General features: G+C 40.4%; 1 protein-coding gene across 1 annotated transcript in view; it reads left to right on the plus strand.

Annotated features, from left to right (window-relative positions):
* CDCA2 (cell division cycle associated 2) overlaps positions 1-20,359 on the plus strand; it is a 41,245-nt gene that overhangs the window by 6,930 nt on the left and 13,956 nt on the right. The window contains exons 5-12 of the mRNA XM_043453614.1: positions 7,172-7,322; positions 8,669-8,871; positions 10,772-10,859; positions 11,950-12,158; positions 12,986-13,070; positions 13,718-13,935; positions 18,786-18,864; positions 19,994-20,082. Coding sequence (XP_043309549.1) covers positions 7,172-7,322; positions 8,669-8,871; positions 10,772-10,859; positions 11,950-12,158; positions 12,986-13,070; positions 13,718-13,935; positions 18,786-18,864; positions 19,994-20,082 — 1,122 coding nt within the window. The remainder of the gene's footprint in view (positions 1-7,171; positions 7,323-8,668; positions 8,872-10,771; positions 10,860-11,949; positions 12,159-12,985; positions 13,071-13,717; positions 13,936-18,785; positions 18,865-19,993; positions 20,083-20,359) is intronic.

Here is a 20,359-nt window from a genome sequence, read left to right on the forward strand (position 1 = left end):
CCTCATTTCTTAGTGTCCTCTGACTTAGATTGGCTTTGATCTAGATTTGCTGGACAGCTGTCACTTCATGACTTCCTTTCACCATCCTTGGTAATGTCCTTTTTCTCTCCTATTTATATTTCCTTTCTCCATTATCTCATATCTTTTCTTGGTGTACTACCTCATTTTTCTGGAGCCTCTGCATATCTGACAAAGTTTATCCTGCCAACATAATTGAATTACTGTTTATCCTATGTAGAAATCTGGGTTGGATCTATTTTCCCTCGAAATTTTGAAAGCATTTTCTGTTGTATTTTAGCTTAGAGAATGAAAAAATCCTATTCATTCCTTCATTCATTCAACTTGTCTTTGATTCCCTATCTTTTGTTTGGCCTTTTCATTCTGGAAGCTCCATTCCTGCTGTTACAAAATATCGTGATGGACTGTCTCTCACGGTGGACTGTTGACATTATAGTTTTTTCTTCCTTAGATCTCGGGGTCTCATTTTACTATTTAATTGTTTTAGGTTCTGGCTCATGCTCAAATCTTTTCTTCAGGTGCCGAATGATCCTTGACTCTGTTCACATTTAAAAGTGCGACACTTGCAAAACTGCTGGTGCTCAGTCTCAGAGTCTGATCAAACTCCAGGAGATCGTGAAGGACAGGGAAGCCCGGCGTGTTGTGGTGCGTGGGGCTGCAAAGTCAGAGACCCCTGAGCGACTGACCAGCAACAAGCCTTAGGATTGTTTGTTTCATTTCTGTGATATTTTAAGCACTGTTGACATTTAGACAGGGGTTGCCGTGAACCTGGAGGTTGTTTTGGGTAGTGTGGACCTTTTAACAAATGCTTCTTCCAGTCCATGAGTACAAAATACCTTTCCATTTATTTGTGCTTTTTTCAGTTCCTTTCATCAGTGTCTTAACAGTTTTCAAGATACAGATCTTTTACTTCCTTGGTTCAGTTTATTTCTTAGTATTCTTTTTGATATAGCTGTAAATGTTCTCTTAAATCTTCTTTCCTATAATTGTTTATTTGAGTGTAGAAACACAGCAGATTTTTGTATGATCATTTTGTATTCTGCAATTTTATTGAGTTTCTTTACTCTAGCAGTTTTTAGTGTGGTTCTGTTTGTACATTTGTCATCTGAAAATAGTGATGGTTTTATTTTCCCCTTTCCTACTTTGATGTCTTTTCTTTTTTTCCTCTAGTTGCTGCTGCTTATTCTTTCAGTAGTAAGGCATTAGCTATTGACTTCCTACTGTGTTCAATGAAAAATTAGCCCTCTTTCTTCCTCATCCCTTTTATCTTAAATACAAATGCACTTCTCATCCTTTACAACTTCCCAGTAGATAAGTTACTTGAGTATTCAAATCTTTATGTTATGTGACCCTGTGTGTTATTTTCACCTGTTTTCCCTTCCGCATTGGTCTTATCCAGCCTTTTCTTTTGAGTCATTTTCCTTTAGCACAAACAAATCTTTATCCGTTCCTTTAACTTTCCCTAGGGGCCTTCCTGGTGACTCAGACAGTAAAGAATCTGCCTGCAGCGCAGGAGACCCATGTTCAGTTCCTGGGTTAGGAAGATCCCCTAGAGGAGGAATGGCGACCCACTCCAATATTCTTGCCTGGAGGATCCCATGGACAGAGGAGCCTGGTGGACTGCAGTGCATGGGGACATAGAGTCAGACATGACTGAGCGACTACCACTTAACTTTCTCTAGACCCCCATGGAGTCCCATTTCCGTGCCTGTCCCTCACAGGAAACTCCTTGAACAGTTGTCCGTCCTGTCTCACTCCTCTTCCATCATCTCCAGTGACTGTAGCCACTCCACCTGGGCTTCTGCATTGATCCCAAATGGCCCACACCTTGGCCAAGACCATGATTAATTAAGTCTTACTTTGCATCTTAATCAACCTTGCCTCAACATTTGACTGAACTCAGCTACTCCCTCCTTGAAGCACTTTGCTTGGCTCTTGGGGATCCCAAACTCACCTCATTTTCTTCTTGTTATTGTCATCCCTTCCTCTGCTGATCTCCCTTTTTTAGTTCTCCCCTCAAAAATGTTTGAGTGCCCCCAGGCTCTCCTCTGCCCCCATTTTGTTGCTTTCCTTATGTAAACTAATCCTTTCCCGTGGCTTTGGACATTGTCTATAGACTTGTGACTCCAAAGTGTCTAACGCTGGCCCAAAGTTCTGTAGCGCTCCATACTCAGATACCCTCTTGCCTATCCAGCATCTTCCCTTTGGTGTTTCAGTAAGCACTTGGAGCATTGCATGCTGCTGCTGCTAAGTCGCTTCAGTCGTGTCCGACTCTGTGCGACCCCATAGACGGCAGCCCACCAGGCTCCTCTGTCCCTGGGATTCTCCAGGCAAGAACACTGGAGTGGGTTGCCATTACATGGTCACAGCCAGACTCTAGGTTTCCATTCCCCACCATTTCCCCATCTCAGCACACACCGTCCTCCAGTTGCTCAGGCCAACAACCTACCAGTCTTCCTCGGTTTCTTTCCTTTTAATCTCTCACATCCAACCCAGCATTGCCTTTTCACTTCATTGCAGAAACCTCTCTGTAAGCTCTCGCGTCTCTCAGCTCGGCTGCCACGGCCCTTATGTACTTTCTACCTGAATCACCAGCTGCTTCTTCCTAACTAGTCTCCTTATTTCTCACCTTCCCTGATCCATCCACCATCCCACAGAGCAGTCGGAGAGAGACATTTCAAGTACGAATAAGGGACGTCCTTGGCAGTCCAGTGGTTAAGACTCCGCCCTTCCAGTGCAAGGGGGCGAGGGTTCAATCCCTGGTCGGGGAACAAAGATTTCACATGCCGCGGAGTGCAACAGCAAGAAATAATAAAAATGCTAACGTATGAATCAGATCAGTCACTCAGCCTCTTAAAACCTTCCTGTGGATTCCTGTTATGCCTTCAATTAAACTCGAACCCCATCTTGAAGCCTTCATGCCCTCCCTGATCCAAGCCCTGCCCACTCCATCCTCAGCCCTTTGTCTCCTGCCATTTTCTGGGCACCCTTGCTTTCTTTCTGCCACATCCTCTCTGCATTCCAGGCCTCTTATTCTGCCTTGTTCTTGCAGGATGCCTCCCTCTTCCCGTATCTTCCTTTCATTCATATTCATAGTGTTGGTCAATGAGTCTTGTCTGACTCTCTGAGATCCCGTGGACTGTAGCCCACCAAGGTCCTCTGTCCTTGGGATTCTCCAAGCAAGAATACTGGAGTGGGTTGCCATTCCCTTCTGCAGGGGATCTTCCTGACCCAGGGCTCGAACCCAGGTCTCATGCATTGCGGGTGAATTCTTTAGTCTCCCACTTACTGTTTTCGTTTCAACTCAGATGTTACTTCAGAGGGAGCGCCGTCCTGACTCAAGCAGAGCAGCACTGTTATTACCGAATCACACTCCTTTTTTAGTTTCTCAGTGACACCTCTTGTACTTGAGATTATATGAATACGTTTTCAGAATTTTACTCTAGAATGCCATTTCCTCCTGTATTCTGAGCCTTTCAAATGATTTCTGGCACAGGGAAAGAATGTTGACCGAATGATATAATTCCAAAGACAAAAATATCCAAAAAAGCAGTATGTTTTTTAATGCTTCCTTTACTTTTCATATATGAACGTTGTTCTCTTTCTCAATCAGGAAATAGAGGAACAATGATTTTGACTGGGGAAGCTTTAATTTGTTTAAAGCAGATTTCAAAATGGGCCAGACTCCTAGGGGATTAAACCTAACCCTCCCATGTTCAAATATAAGTTTACAAAAAAGGTACATTAAACATAAATTGTATGGCTTTAGGATAAACCCTTTCTTTCTCTGCATCTCAGATGAGAGTTGACCACCAGCTTTTTATGAATGTTATGTGCTGTTTATGTCATAAAGGTTTACACTGTCAACCTGTTTGAATTTTAAATGTTCTATTATGTAACAAAGTTTGCTTTATGAATGTATTTAACTGGGAATAAAATCAAGAGTGTGAGCAGATTCACCATCAAACATGGCTTCAAGATTTTAACAGGGTTTTCTCCATATGATATCTTAAAGGGAAGTAATTTTTTATTTTATTTTTGCTTGTTAGTGTAATTCCTTAAATTGCTGTAAGCTCCAAATCAGTGGAACTCTGCTAGTCTAAATAATACAGGCGGGAGCGGTGGGTGGGGAGAAGTTCTAGATAGAGAACTTAATCAGTAATTTATTTTATGGGTAACAGAACTCTTAAATTATACATCACTTACATTTATCTGGTACTTCTACTCCTGCTTCTTGTTGTTTAGTCGCTAAGTTGTGTCTCTTTTGCGACTTCATGAACTGTAGCCTGCCAGGCTGCTCTGTCCATGAGATTTCCAGGCAGGAATATTGGAGTGGGTTGCCATTTCCTTCTCCAGGGGGTCGTCCCAGATCAGGGATTAAACCCGTGTCTCCTGCATTGTCTGGAGAAGGAAAATGGCAGCCCACTCCAATATTCTTGCCTGGGAAATCCCACGGAGAGGAGTCTGGTGGGCTACAGTTCCTGGGATCACAAAGCGCTGGACACGACTGGGCGACTAAACAGCTCCTGCATTGGCAGACGGGTTCTTTACCAGTGAGCCTCCAGGGAAGCTCCCTACCCCGACCCCTGCTAGTAGCAATTTAATTTCATGACGCGTCAGCTATTAGCAGAGTTTCCAGAGAGCTCCGTTTTTAACTATTTGGCTTTGTACTTTGAGTAAATGACTAGCTTTCACCTCTGAGGAAGTAAGCCCCCCATGACATCAGAAAGATTTAGCTCAGGGTTGCCAAAGGAGAGAGGGTATGTGTAGAGGGGTATCCAAGCTAAGGTACCCAAGCTACTGCAGAACATCTGTCTCTTGTTCTGGCCCCTGGGGAGCTGGTGTGTATGGATGGAAATGAATAGAGACCAGCATGGGTGGAACTAGTTATGCTGAGACCTCCACGTGACTCAGGGGCCAAGGCAGATCGTCAGATCTTATTTTTAGCAAAATGTGGTAAAAATTTCCAAATAGTTTCTTCTTGTCCCTTCTTCATAGCTCTGTCTCTAGGATTTGTTGTTTTCTTGCAACCTTAATCTCCATATAGTCTCTCTCTCTCTCTTTTATTATTGGGTAGACCCTTCACTAACTGTGTGGACACAACATTCTTAATACTAACTTTAATTTTTAGAATTTTTACTTTTTATATAATTTCTAAAGGTTATATTCCACTTATAGGTATTACAAAGTATTGGTTATATTCCCTGTGTTGTACAGTATATCCTTGTAACCTGTCTTATATCCACCAGTTTGTACCCCCACCCGCCACCCCCCCAACCCCATATTACCCCCTGTCCCATAAAAAGTAGTTTGTTCTCTATAGCTGTCTGATTCTTTTTTGTTGTATTCTCTAGTTTGCTGTGTTTTTGTTTTATTTTTGCTGTGTTTTTTAGATTCACATCTAAGTGATATCATACAGTATTTGTCTTTCTCTGTCTGATTTCAGTTAACATGATGCCTTCCAAGTGCATTTGATGCAGGTGGCAACATTACACTCTTTTTTTATGGCTGAGCAGTATTCCAGTATATGTACATACATCGTGTATCCCTTGGTCTGTTGATGGATGCTTAGGTTGCTTCTATACCTTGGCAATTGAAAATAATGCTGCTATGAAGATTGGGGTGCATATACCTCTTCAAGTTAGAGGTTTTGGGGGGTTATATATCCAGCTGGGTCATGTGGTAGTTCTATTTGTAGTTCTTTGAGAGACCTCCATACTATTTTCCACAGTGACTACACCAATTTCCATTCCTACCAACAGCAATGAGGGTTCCTTTTTTTTGACCACACCATGTGGCATGCAGGATCTTAGTTACCAGACCAGGGATCAAACCCATGCCCCCTGCAGTGAAGCACAGAGTCTTAACCGCTGGACCTCCAGGGAGTCCTGATCTGTGATCTTTTTGATGATAGCCATGCTGAGAGCTGTGAGGTGATACCTCACTGAGGTTTTGATGTGCATTTCCCTAATGATTAGTGATGTTGAGCATCATTTCACGTGCCTGCTGTTCATCCATATTTCCTCTTTGGAAGAAAAGTTCTTCTGTACAGTTTTTAAGGGATAATATACATCATTTGTAAACAACACATATAACTCAACGTTCATGAAAGTAAAAGTGTTAGTCGCTCAGTTGGGTCCAACTCTTCATGGACTGTAGCCCGTTAGGCTCCTCTGTCCATGGAATTCTCTAGGCAAGAATACTGGAGTGGGTTGCCATTTCCTTCTGCAGGGAATCTTCCTGACCCAGGGATGAAACGTGTGTCTCTCACATTGCAGACAGATTCTTTACCATCTGAGTTACCAGGGAAGTCATCGAATGTAAAGATTTGTTTAACCCTCAAATAATTGGGATGTGTTTTGTCTGGGTGTCTTTTTAAAGCACTTCCCATCCACTCCAGACCTCTCTTGTCTCCTCCATGGGTTTGTCAGTATCACTACTGGCCAACCTGTTGCTCCATGTCAGTAGTAATATAAACCTTTAACAGCTACTGAAGAGTAGCTGTTGCTCTTTGGTAAGGCTTGCCTGGTAGCTCAGCTGGTAAATAATGGCACCTGCAATTCAGAAGACCCCGGTTTGATTCCTGGGTTGGGAAGATCTGCTGGAGAAGGGATAGGCTACCCACTCCAGTATTCTTGGGCTCAGATGGTAAAGAATTTGCCTGCAATGCAGGAGACCTGGGTTTGATCCCTGGGTTGGGAAGATCCCCTGGAGGAGGACATGGCAACACATTCTAGTATTCTTGCCTGGAGAATCCCACGGACAGAGGAGCCTGACGGGCTCCAGTCCATGGGGTCGCAAAATGAGCGACTCGGCACGAGGAGGAGAGAGGAGAGACGGAGGTGAGGGCAGCACTCTGCGTACTCAGACTGAAGACACATGATTTGGGGCTTCCCTGCCGATCCAGTGGTTAAGACTCCACGGTTCCTCTAAAGGGAATCCTTCCACTTCAGGGGCACGGGTTCGACTCTTAGTCAGGGAACTAAGATCCTACATGCTGAGTGGCGTGGCCAGAAAATTTAAAAAAATTGTTTTAAAAATGTTCGATTCAAGGGAGGAGGGTCTATTCTCTATTAACTTTTTACCTCTGATCTTCAAAAAGCCCATCTTTGGCTTGATTCGTAATGTCCTCTGTGCTTCTATATTTTAACAGGGCAGCCCTGCTTTGTATCGAAATGTTTATTCTTTAAGAGAGCAAATGTCTGCCTTCCATTTGGCTTTTAACTGCATAAAGGAAAACGAGAAAATGACTGACTGTCCTGAATTCTCAGAGGCGGAAGGAGTGTTCAAGACCAGAGACTCGAGTGAGTAGAAAGAATTCAGTCCGTTTGGACTTTTGCATCTTTTGAGACAAACCTCTGAGATATTAAAAAAAAGATTTACTTCTATAGTGTGAAAGCTGTCTTTTCTGAATAAAGCCATATTTTTCAGTGGAGCCTAACATTTAAAATTTGGGATGTTTCACACAAAAATCTAGATTTCTGATTTCTCTTGAAAAAACATCATTCCTGAGCATACACCTTATGTTTGCATATGGCCACAATTAAGTGTTAAATGTTACAATGTCAGAGTCCATGGACTCTTTTCATCTTTAAAATTGGGCATGCTGTAGAGTTGCATGAACAACCCTTCTTCTTTTTTTCTTTCCTTTTTTAATTTATTTGTATATTGAAGGATAATTGCTTTACAGAATTTTGTTGTTTTTCTGCCAAACCCTTGGTTTTTTAGAGGATTATTATTAAGTTTGGTAAGCATTTATATGAATACCAAACACCCAACCCTGATATTGTAAACAGATATATTTATTCTGACATCTTAATAGCCTGCCATACTCTTTACCATAAGTTTTAGATTGTAACTTTTTTGGTAATTTTTTCTGTCACTTTTGGTTTTCCAATCACAAAGCATTTCAGACCCCAGAACTAGACAAAATCCTGGCCTTGCTGTAATCGACGTAATCCTAAGGTTCCAAATGGTTTTGTTTGGTTTCTTGAACCATGGTTTCTTGAACCATCTGCAGGTACATTTCAACACCTACTTGATTGTAGGGCATTGTTAATACAAATCCAGTGCATCTACCTCTGCAGTACACAACCTTCTCCCATGTACTCAGTTATATTTGTAATTTGTAACTTACCTATTTTTCAGTTTTTATCTGAGCTTTAAGATATTTTATTTACATAATTGCTATAAATTCTGTAGACAGTTAAATTCCTTTTTTGTACCCGGGAAAAATTGTGGCTGTGTTTTTTGTAAAATCATATACAATCAGAACAGAACCAATATTGGAACATAACCACATCCTTTAAAATGTTCAAAAGAAAAGGTTTCATTTTAAATTTAAAAATAGAATGAAATATTATATTAGAAATGCAAATATATCTTGGTGTATCTTTTGAAAGCACAAAGAAAGTTCATTCTGGTAATTAAATTGTTATCTTTTTAGCAGTCATGTTCTCTTGCATTTCAGTTAGATTTCCTTTTTTGAATAAAAATGTACTACTAGATTTTCCTTTTCATTGTTAAAGGATTTATGTTCATGCATTAAATTGCATCATGAAATTATGATGATGGGTGCAATTTTCAAATGATATTGTAAAAGAAAATATTTGAACCTGTGTTTTGTTTTTGTTTTGTTCTGTGTACCTAGCCAAAAAGGAAAGTCTTGGTGAATGTCAGCTGTCTGAGTTCTCTGCACAGTCACCATCCAAACGTCGGAGGATATCCTCTCCAAGCAGCTCTGATGTAAATGTAACTGATGCGGTTCGTCTCCAGACACCCAACGTCAATGTCGCTGCTTGTCCCAGTACAGACATGAAGTGTACTGTTGAAACCTTTGCTGATCTCTCCCAGGTAATCCACTTACTGGGAACAGGAAGTGAAGTTTTGGGTTTTCTAGCTAGCCAGTTTGAGGACTATCCATGCCCTTTGCAATGTTAGCACTTACGTACGTTGTGTTGCAATGTTTGGGCTTCCCGGGTGGGTCAGTGGTAAAGGAACCCACCTGCAGTGTAGGGGACACAGGTTCAGTCCCTGGGTTGGGAAGATCCCCTGGAGGAGGAAATGACAACCCACTCCAGTATTCTTGCCTGGGAAATCCCATGGACAGAGGAGCCTGGTGGGCTGCAGTCCATAGGGTTGCAGAAGAGTCGGACATGGCTCAGCGGCTAAACAAGAACAACATGCTATTACTATATTTGAGCTGGGTTTTAAATCGTGTGTGTATGAGGGATTTCCTGCTTGTTAAATTTTTTTATGGTTGGTTGGCTTACTGGCTATGAGAGACTGCTTTGATCAATATGTTGCTTTTGATACGAAAAACACTAGGCAAAGATGAAGCCCTGTGATCTATTTGTGACGTATTATTCTAGATACCAGTGGTACCATGGTGAGAAAGTCCCAGTCCCGCCCTTGAACAGCATTTTGTCTGCCGTGGGCAGTAGACATATGAGCATCTTATTTACGCAGACCTGGTGAATGAGGTGGCAGTTACACTTGGGCTGTACCCCCAAGGTCTGGGGTCTGGCATGTCTGCCTTGCAGCCCCTTACTGGTTTAACACTGGCTGGAAAGCAAGGTGTCATTAGCAATTTTTCCCTTGCTCTCCCCACTTCTTTCAAGTAGCCATAGGGATTTTTTTGTTGTTGCTTATAACTACCTAGAGGCTGTCAACATCATCAAAAGATGAGAATCAACATGCGTTCAGTAATACTGTGGCAGATCCTTGCGTGTGTGCGTACTTAATTGCTTTAGTCACGTCTGACTCTATGTGACCCTATGGACCGTAGCCCATGAGGCTCCTCTGTCTATGGGATTCTCCAGGCAAGAATACTGGAGTGGGTTGCCATGCCCTCCTCTTGGGGGTCTTCCCGACCCAGAGATCAGACCTGCATTTCTTACATCTCCTACATTGGCAGGCAGATTCTTTACCACTAGCGCCACCAACCCGAGGATCCTCGACCTTCACGCAAGTGTAAACAGGGAGCCAGTTCTCTCCCTTGGTTTTGCTTTGATGCAGTAGATTCCTGTTTCTTTAGTGAGAGAAGACACCTTATGTTGGTAGAGTGGAAGCTTTTTTCCTGCACCTTCTCTGTCATGTAGATCCAGCACATGTCCTGTTGATCCTGTCTAGACTGGCTTGGTAGATGTTTGCTGCCCTTTATGGTCAACCATCCGGACCCATGAGTTTCATGTGTATCTCAGAGTCACTTATAATCTCTGCTCTCTCTGCCCTGTTCTAGTTGATATGCAGTAATCTGAGGGTAATTCTTTTATCAGAATTTTGATTAATTTTTGGACACACATCATGATTTAGAAATGGTTTCCACATTAATAGGAGTGTGTTTTCTACCCTGACCATTAATGGTTTTCCCTTTCTAGCTATTGATATTTTCTGTTGTTTGATTAGTAATTTTGTTTTTCATTATTTTGAGAATTTCCTCTTTAAGGAAAGTAGTTAACGTAGTTTTCTAGACTTCAAACAATAAGGCAGCAAAAACTGTGCCCTATGAATGCTTCCTAGGGAATTGAGCATCATCGGATTGGATGTTTGGGAGTCAGTGAGAATGAATACTCTGTTTTTAGTTCTATTCCTACGTACTTCCGTAAAAATTAACTAGATAATGAAGTGATGCATTGATTGATTTAACATCAGATTTCCAGATAATCTGTAATGCTAACTCAACTCTTTATAAAAATAGTAATCCTATAAATAATAAAGTTTAATACTTCTTTACTGTTTGTTTCCCCCCAAGAAATTTTCTGCATCTGGTTTAAATCTACAGTCTGGATGTTTAATGAATGAGTCTCCTCTACTTTCAGAACTTACAGAGGCTTCAAGTGGTAAGTTTTTCGTTCTTCCTTGGTACCTGTGCTGATTGACCCATGAAATGTTTGCTCAGTAGACTTTTATGGTTGGTTTACTTGTATGCGAACATTTAGACGCACTGAAACCATTCCTTGCATTTTAGGAGCTCATGGTTTAGTAGAAATGTTTTAGAGCTCTTGTTGTGTGAGAGATGACATACTGGCCTTTTATAGGCACAGCCGCCTCCTTCCTTCTGCGCCTCCCGGTTACTATATTTTATGTTGTCTCTTTGTCCCCAGGCCATGGAGGCTTTGACTATTGTGTTTATCATTGTATCTCTTAAGCACCCAGAATATATGTGTTACATGTCAGTCATCAGGCAGTGGTCTTCAGAGAATTTGCAGGGGGAGCCTTGCCTTGTTTAACGGCACAGGAGGGCTTCCCTGGTGACTCAGTGGTGAAGAATCCGCCTGCCACTGCAGGAAACACGGGTTCAGTCCCTGGGTCAAGAAGATCCCTGGAGGAGGAAATGGCAACCCACTCCAGTATGCTTGCCTGGGAAATCCCATAGACAGAGGACCTGGTAGGCTACAGTCCACGGGGTTGCAAAGAGTCAGACATAACTTAGCAGCTAAACAACACAGTATGTGAATTGTTTTATTTAATAATAATCTTTCTCCTCAGCATCTTGTCCTCTCCCTCCTACCAGACTGGCATCCTAGAAATGCTTCTGATTGCAGCACTAAGATTGGTCAAGATTCGTTGTCTAGCTCAGGTTAGTTTCAGGATGGCCGTCATAGGCATCATGAGTGGAGGCAAGTTAACAGTTAATAGCTGAGCCAAGGATTCCTGTTTAACTTTCCATGGAGCTGACACCCCTTCATACTTTTACTCTCAGTTAGCTCGATTTGAACTAAAAGCTGTGACCAGTGCCACTTCTCTCTCTCTCTCCCTTTTTTCTTTGTATTTCCAAGTGAAATCCCAGATGTTACACTCTAAGCAGGATGTCTTAGGGTTGAATTTCTGAGAAGCATGTTACTCCCTTTGTAAATACGCACTACGTTTGGTGTAGAATGGACTGACTCAGACGTCTGCCCCCCTCATGGTTACAACTCTGTGTTGAAGGAATCCAGGATGCTGCCTCCGTAGAAGGGAGAGGACCCAGTGATGCCGTTTCGGTTGATAAATGTACAGAAGTGAGCACAGACACAGCTCCCGAAGTCAGGTCCCTGGTTACCCCACTGTGCCAGAAGGACCCTCTGTCCTCCAAGACGTTTGTCCTACGTTCTGTCCTGAAGAAACCCGCTGTGAAGCTGTGTGTAGAAAGCCTTCAGGTCAGTAGAGAACAACACCTCCTAGAGCAGATCGAATAAAGATTGCTTTTGGCTCCCAGAAGTACCTCTGAAATGTTATGTCATACTCCTAAAGGAAATGTTATGTCATTTTCCTAACGGAAAATGTCTCACCCTAATTTTTTTGTGCCTCCTCTTTCTCACTTGTAGTAGCACTAGGCACTTTCTTTTTACTCTTTATTTTTTCATTTACACTCAGTGTGGAATATAGTATGTTGACGATTCCACATGCCTCGTGGCCAAAAAAAAAAAAAAAAAAAACACCACAAAACACAACAAAAGCAATATTGTAACAAATTCAATAAAAACCTTCAAAATGGTCCAAATAAAATAAAAATAGTGCACATTTAAAAAAAAGAAAACCAAAAGCCAAAACACCCTATTATGCTATTTACATACTTGTTTTTTTTCTTATTTTGGGGAAGGTCTTATACTTCAGATCATTTATACAGTATACTTCAGTTGACACTGTCCAGAGTACACTGTAATTCTGGCCACTCATATTTTCCTTAACTTCATTTGCCAGGCCAGATCCAAAAGGAGGAAATGAATTTAGCCCACATTATAGATTCTTGTTTTTTTCATTTTGGCTTAAAACTACTTACTAGAGTAATAACTAAGAAACCCAGTTTTTCTTTGTGGCTAATATCATGGTATTTTAAGTTAGATCAATTATGAAAGTAAAGGTAATCTGCAGTACTGTATAGTATCTATCCTTGGTAGAAAAGGAATTCCAAGTTGCCATTCTTAATGACTGTGTATGTGTATTTATATATGTAAAATTATTCATGGTTGTTTATTTTGTTTAGGAACACCATGACAACCTCTATAATGATGGGGCTTGTCCAGGCTTAACCTCCAGTCTTGCAAACTGTTGCAAAGAACAAACAGCAGGTAAGAAATTCAGGTTTATTTTGAAGCATGTGGATATAATTTTCTTGTTATTAAATACATCTGAGATAGTCTGTGATATTGTCAATGACCTGCCGATGCCTGATGCTTCTGAAATTACCTGGGAGTGAAGAATATTTGAGGGGTGAAGGATGGAATCTCTGTAGAGAGTCTTCTCAGAATTGGTTCTATCCACTTCATTTATCCATTTTTGTATAATGGTAAAATTTATAGAGGAAATGATATTCCAGTCTTGTCATCTAAAATCAGCATGCAAAATTTACTTAAAATTTATTACCACATTTTAAATTGGAAATATTGTATATCTCTTCCACTTTAAACTTTTTTTCTCTCTACAAACTATATTTTGTATTATACAAATAGCTAATCCAGTCATGTTAAGATTCTAGGATATGCCTTTTAGATATGCCAGTCATGTTAAGATTCTACAGAAGGTCAAGAAAATTGTAAAGTACTAGGCTTTCCAGTGCGGGAGACCTGGGTTCGATTCCTGGGTTGGGAAGATCCCCGGGAGAAGGGAAAGGCTACCTACTCCAGTATTCTGGCCTGGGGAATTCCGTGGACTGTATAGTCCATGGGGTGGCAAAGAGTTGGACATGACTGAGTAATTTTCACTTTGACTTTTACAGTCTTGTCAAGTACAAAGAAGAGGAAGAGAGTTACTTTCGGAGAGGACCTAAGCCCTGAAGTGTTTGATGAATCTTTGCCAGCTAACACTCCACTGCGTAAAGGACAAACACCTGTCCGTAGAAGGGATTTAAGTAGCCTCAGTCCCCCGCTACTTGAACAGTCTCCGGTTCCTGAGCGGCTACCTCAACCAGATTTTGATGACAAGGGAGAGAATCTTGTAAGTATGGAAAGTGTGAAGCAGACTTGTTTATGATTTCTTCATACCTCACCTATTTGCATGAGCAGTAATTGTGCTTTGAAATCATGAAACAAAATGAATGGTGGGTTATGATATAAGTTAATGCATTTTCTAGCTAGATTACTACCAGTTTTCTCCTGTTAAAAACAATCACTTCCATGACTCCTTGAACATAGCATATTTCCTGGAACCTTACTGATAGTGATTGTAAGATGTGCCGTTCTTTGAGAAAAAATGCTGAAAGTTAAACACACATACCATGTGCTCAGATTTCAAAGGTGTGAAGATGTGAAAGAGCAACAATCTTAGAATCAATATATTATAAATTGCTCTTCTAAATTTCTATAGGTAGGCTAACTGGATTCAGGGATATGAACAATTTTTGAATTTTTTGATACATAGTGCTAAATTAGCATTCAGAAACTATGTACTTGTTTGAACTCACAGTACTATAAGTAATCCTATTTTATTATATCTTTGTAAAGCCTGAGTATTAACTGTACTTTTTTTTAGAATAGCTTAATAGGAGAAAAAGATGACTTGAAAATTTTGTTTAGGTTTGAACATTTTCACATGTTTGTAGGCCATTTTAATTTCTTCTCTTGAGAATTACGTATTCAATTTACTTACCCATTTTACATTGGGACTGCCATTCATTCTCTCTTGCTATTATACCTTGAAATAAGAATATTCTGCTTTTGGCCAAGATGGAGTAAGAGGGACCTAATTTATATTCCTGTGAAAAAGAACTCAAAATCCAGAGAAAAAGATAAGAAACAGTGGTTCACAGACACTGTCTACTGGACGCACAGACAGTAATCCCCGGGTAACAAGGGAGGTGAACCTCAAGAGAGCCACATCTTGCTGCCTGGGCTGGATTTCCAGGCTGCGGCACAGGAGGAGTTGCCTCGATGGAGCCTGGACGTCTCCCTGAGTTGAGAGGATGGAGTTAGGGCCTGGGAAGGTGAAGGAGGCTGGAGTTCTCTCGTAAAATACCAGAGAGGAGACTTGCACAGAGAGAACTCTGGAGATCTGCTGAGGGTCTCGCTGGAGTCGCTGCTGGTCCTCACAGCCTTGTGAGTAAACTGCCCCAGGCCAGGGAGGAACCGCGCAAAGAGCTCACGCAGGGCTTCCCAGGTGGTGTTTGTGGTGAAGAACGCACCTGCTAGTGCAAGAGATGTCAGAGACTTGGGTTCAGTCCCTTCGTCGGGAAGACCCCCGTGCGGGGAGGGCATGGCAACCCACTCCCGTATTCTTGCCTAGAGAATTCCATGGACAGAGGAGCCTGGTGGGCTACAGCCATAGGGTCGCAGAGAGTTGGACACAACTAAAGTGACTTAGCATGCATTCACATAAGCCAGGAATTGTGTCCCCAGCAACCCTCGTAGCAAAACCTTATAATTTAGAGGGTGTCCGAGACTCATTAAATGGAGCAGAATTAAACTAACAGCCAACTTGTATCCATTTAGCTGCATTGCATAATGAAACCCAAGAATATAAGAAGTACTTTCAGCAACTGTGAAGCTGTGGTGATCCAAGCCAGGTTACAGGCATCAGATGTAATTGTCCACCCAGCCCTTCACCCCTCCTCTGAAGGCGCTCAATAAAATGGTTTGATCCTTCCCACCAAAACAAAACTATCTAGCACCAAATAACATTAAATTCAAAATGTCTGGCATTCAAGTAAAAATTTATAGTTGTGTAGGGAACAGTGTCCATAATGAGGAGACAAATCAATCAGTAAGAATAGACCCAGACATGATACCTACGGTAACATTTGTGGAGAGACAATCAAAGAGTTATTTTAACTGTATTTCCTGTGTGTGCAAGAATGTGAGAAAAGATTGAGCTTAAGAACACAAAAGATAAAGACCCAAATCAAACTTTACATGTTAAAATTTCCAGGAATAAAAAATGTATATTGGGTGAGATTAATAGCATATTAGAGACTGCAGGAGAAAAGATTAGTGAATTTGAAGATGTAGCAATAGAAATTATTCTCAGTAACACAGAGAAAAAGACTAAACAAGAATAAGCAGACAATTCATGATCTGGGACAACTTCAGGTGGTATAATATGCTTGTAATTAAGGTTCCCAAAGGCGAAGAGATAGTGAAAGGAACAGAAAAAACATACTTGAAAAGCAATGGCTAAAAAATGTTCAAATTCTTTAGAATTAGAAGCCCATTGATACTAAAGTTCATCAAATTCCCATCACAAGTAACATACAGAAAGCTTAAAATCAACAATAAATGGCCTAAAAGGAGCCAGAGAGAAAAAGACACTTGACATAAGACAAATCAGAAGAGAGGCAGCAGGAGACTTCTTGCCGGAACTGTGGGAACCAGAAGACAGGACAGCAGCGTCTTTTAAAGGTGTATTTAAGTACTTAGAGCAAAAAAAAGAATAAATACAAAATACCTGTGCAGTGAGAATTCTCTATCCAGTGAGACCATCTTTCAAAACAAAAAGTGAAATAGAGGCTTTTTCAGACATAGGAAAGTTGAAATAATCCTATTACCATAACAGGTTAGCCTTAGAAGAAGTATTAAAAAGGAAGCCCTTTAATCAAAAGAAAAATAGTTCTGCGTGAAAATCTGCATCTACACAGGAATGAAGAGCCATGAAAATGCTAAATATTTGGGCAGATATAACAGACTCCTTTTTAATTAGTCTTCATAAGGACAATTGTTCAAAGCAAGAGTAAGAACAATTTTTTGTTTATATGCAGCCAAATTAGTGTGGCATCAAGGTAGGGAGAGGTTCTTAGGCTATAAACAAAGTGGAAATAAGTTAAAAGATAAACCACAGTAAAATGACAAAAATATGTGGGATACAAGTAAAGCCATGCCTAGGGAAATTTTTAAAAATTAAAGGCTATATTTGAAAATGAGCGGTCTGAAATTAATGATCTCAGGCTCCTCTTGAAGAAACTAGAAAAAGAAAATCAAACTAAGATGAAAGAAAGAAAGTAATAAAAATAAGTGTAGGGCTTCCCTGGTGGCTTGGTGGTAAAGAATCTACCTGCCAATGCAGGAGACACAGGTTCGATCCCTGGTCCAGGAAAATCCCACATGCCGCAGAGCAGCTGGGCCCGTGTGCCACAGCTATTGAGCCTGCTCACTAGAGCCCGGGAGATGCAGCTACTGAGGCCTGAGCTCCCTGGAGCTTGCACTTTGCAGCAGGGGAGGCCACTGCAGTGAGAAGCCTGTGCACCTCAATGAAGAGTAACCCCCGCTCACTATAACTGGGTGAGCAGCAACAAGACCCAGCACAGCCAAAAATAAATTAAAAGTGCAGAAAATCGATGAAATAGAGAACCGAAAAACAACAGAGGAAAAAAATCATTGAAATCAAAAGACTGTGCTACAGAAAATAACGGTAAACTTCTAATCTGACTGTTTAGGAAAAGAGGATACTCGTTACCAATACAAGGAATAAGGGAGGTGACATAACTAATTTCCTAATAATAGATAAAAGGATAATAAAAGAATATTTTGAACAACTTGATGTTATGCCAGTAAATTCAAGAACTTAAGCTACATTCCTTAAAAGATACAAACTGTTAATTTCACTCAAGAAGAAATAAGTGGTGTCATTAGCTCTGTATAAACTAGAGAAATTAAACTGTAGGTAAAACCTTCCCACAAAGAAAATTGCATGTCCAAATGACTTTACTAATGAATTCTGTCATTTAAGGAAGGTGCAATACTAATTCTGCCTCAGTCAGTCAGCTCAGTCGCTCAGTCGTGTCTGACTCTTCGCGACCCCATGGACTGCAGCACGCCAGGCCTCCCTGTCCTTCACCATCTCCTGGAGTTTGCTCAAACTCATGTCCATCGAGTCGGTGATACCATCCAACCATCTCATCCTCTGTTGGCCCCTTCTCCTCCTGCCTTCAATCTTTCCCAGCATCAGGGTCTCTTCCAATGAGTCTCTTCTTTGCATTGGGTGGCTAAAGTTTTGGAGCTTCAGCATCAGTTGTTCCAATGAATATTCAGGGCTGATTTCCAATTGAGTTGGGCATGCTTCCCAATTCATCACTGTCAGCTTTAACCTGATACCATAATCAGATATTATAAGAAAAGAAAACTACAGTCCAGTATCCTCATAAACATATTAAAATATGCAAAAGGGAATAAATTATGAGTAAATAAGATTTTACCCCCAAAAGGCAAAGTTCGTTTAATATTCGAAAAACAGTCTATTGAATTCACCATATTAACAGAATAAAATAGAAAAATGATACAGGCTTCTTAGTAGGTGGAGAAAAAGCATTTGACAAAATCCAGCATTGATTTCTGATAAAAATTCTAAGCACATAGGTGATAAAGGAATTTATTTAACCTGACAGATTTTATCTATGAAAAATTAACAGCTACCATTATACTGGCTGTGTAAAAGAAAAGATTTGACATCTGCATTTATATTTACCTTGAAGCTTGCCTGAAAAATACTGTAATGTTAGGTTGTATTTGTTAATAGATTTTCTTACTTTACCAGGGTTAGGATATGGGACTTCAAATGATTCAAAAAGTAACTTATTGGTGAATCATCAATGCCTACCCTTCCCTTAAAGTTTTATTATTATTGTGGTGGATTATGGTTAGTAAATGTGGTTTCCTTTAGGATGATTGTAAATATTATAAAACAATTATATTTAGTATCTTATTTTGCTTTTTTTAATTTAGTTAATCCCTTATTGATTTCCTATCTTTATGCTTATTACAATTTGTTCTACAAAGATATATCTTATTTTCTTTGGGGCACATTTTTTATATGTCCACTGAAGTTAAAGATATCTAATTTCTACCCTTTTGTTTGTTTAGGAAAACATAGAGCCTCTTCAGGTTTCGCTTGCCGTTTTGAGTTCTCTTAATATGTCTTCAATTGCTGAGACTCTTTCAGGTAGTAACTTGTAAATAATCATAAATAACATTAAATGTACATATATATGAAGATCTCCTTAGTTTTAAATTTTTATTTTTATTATGATCATAGTTGATTTTTTTAAAAACCCAAATAGAAAAGCATGTAAGAAATCTCTTATCCATCTCATTCCATTCTGAATCGCATACTTTATAATCACCCGCATTTAAGTTCCTTCAGTGGGTAGCCCCATTTTTTCAAGTCACTGCAAGCAGAGAAGTTCCTCTCTCCACTCTTAAGGATTCACAGTGAACTCCTTATCAGGTTGCACAGTTGAAAGGATAAGGATTGTAAGCATCATTTGTAAATATACAAAATTATTCATCAACATGGCATTTTGTGCACACATATCTTCCAAGGTCTCTGGCTTTTTTTATGATCATGACAAGGCAACGAAGATCTCTCTCTGCTTTTCTGAGGAGACGCACAAACCAGGGCTTGGCCAGCAAATATCATGGGCAGAGCGGGTAGGGTGGGAACAGTTATTCATGTCTCTCCCCTAGTGGATATCCTTTAATGGGTCACCAACATATCTTGTTGGCTCTCGGACACAAACTGAGCTCATTGCACAGAATCCAATATGTGGAATGTGAAATTACTAATAGAACTAAGTTGGAAGCATAGTCTGTCATCTTCCAGAGCTTATGCTCTTTGACATGCTTCACTGAGTTCTCTTCATACCATCAGAAGTGATCACATTTCAATTTTTTTAACTTTGTGAAAGTACTTTAACGTTTTAAATTTTTTTTGAATCTCAAAATTTATTTCTCATGGTAACTAATATTTATGTTCAGATATGGGCTTCCCCAGTAGTTTAGCGGTAAAGAATCTGCCTGCAATGCAGGAGATGCAGGTTCAATCCCTGGGTCGGGAAGATCCGGGGAGAAGGAAATGGCTACCCACTCCTGCATTCTAGCCTGGGAAAATCCCATGGACAGAGGAGCTGGACAGGCTACAGTCCATGGGGTCGCATAGAATCAGATACGACTTAGTGACTGTAGGATACTAAAAGCAAAATTAGTATTCAAGAGTATCCAGTGTTTCCTAAAGGCAGCGGATCTAAAAGTTTTTGTGAGCTTCCCTAATTTTGCTGTATCTTGCTCATCAGGCCCTGATACCTCTGCCTCTTCAAGTGACCAGGAGAACATAGCCTCCTTCAGAGTCGGTAGAGCAACGCGGACCTCTGACAGAAGAAGGGTAAGTGCTTAGGTTTGTTTGTTTCTAAATCTTGCAATAGCTTTTTTTTTTTTCTGTTTTCATGATCAAATGGCTTATTGGTTAAATCTTGGTTTAATCGATGTTTTAAGAGCTAATACCTTATCCTACCTACCATGTAACCCAGGGTGATGCTGTTTTCCTGATGTGATCTCAATTCTGTTAGAAGAAAAATACATTAAAACAAGATGATTTCAGAGTATGTGTTCATGTGGAAGGTCATCTGTTTAGAAAGCTTCTTTGGGATCTCCATGGTTTT

Source organism: Cervus canadensis, chromosome 30 (genome assembly GCF_019320065.1).
Source record: "Cervus canadensis isolate Bull #8, Minnesota chromosome 30, ASM1932006v1, whole genome shotgun sequence".
Taxonomy (NCBI): Eukaryota; Metazoa; Chordata; class Mammalia; order Artiodactyla; family Cervidae; genus Cervus; species Cervus canadensis.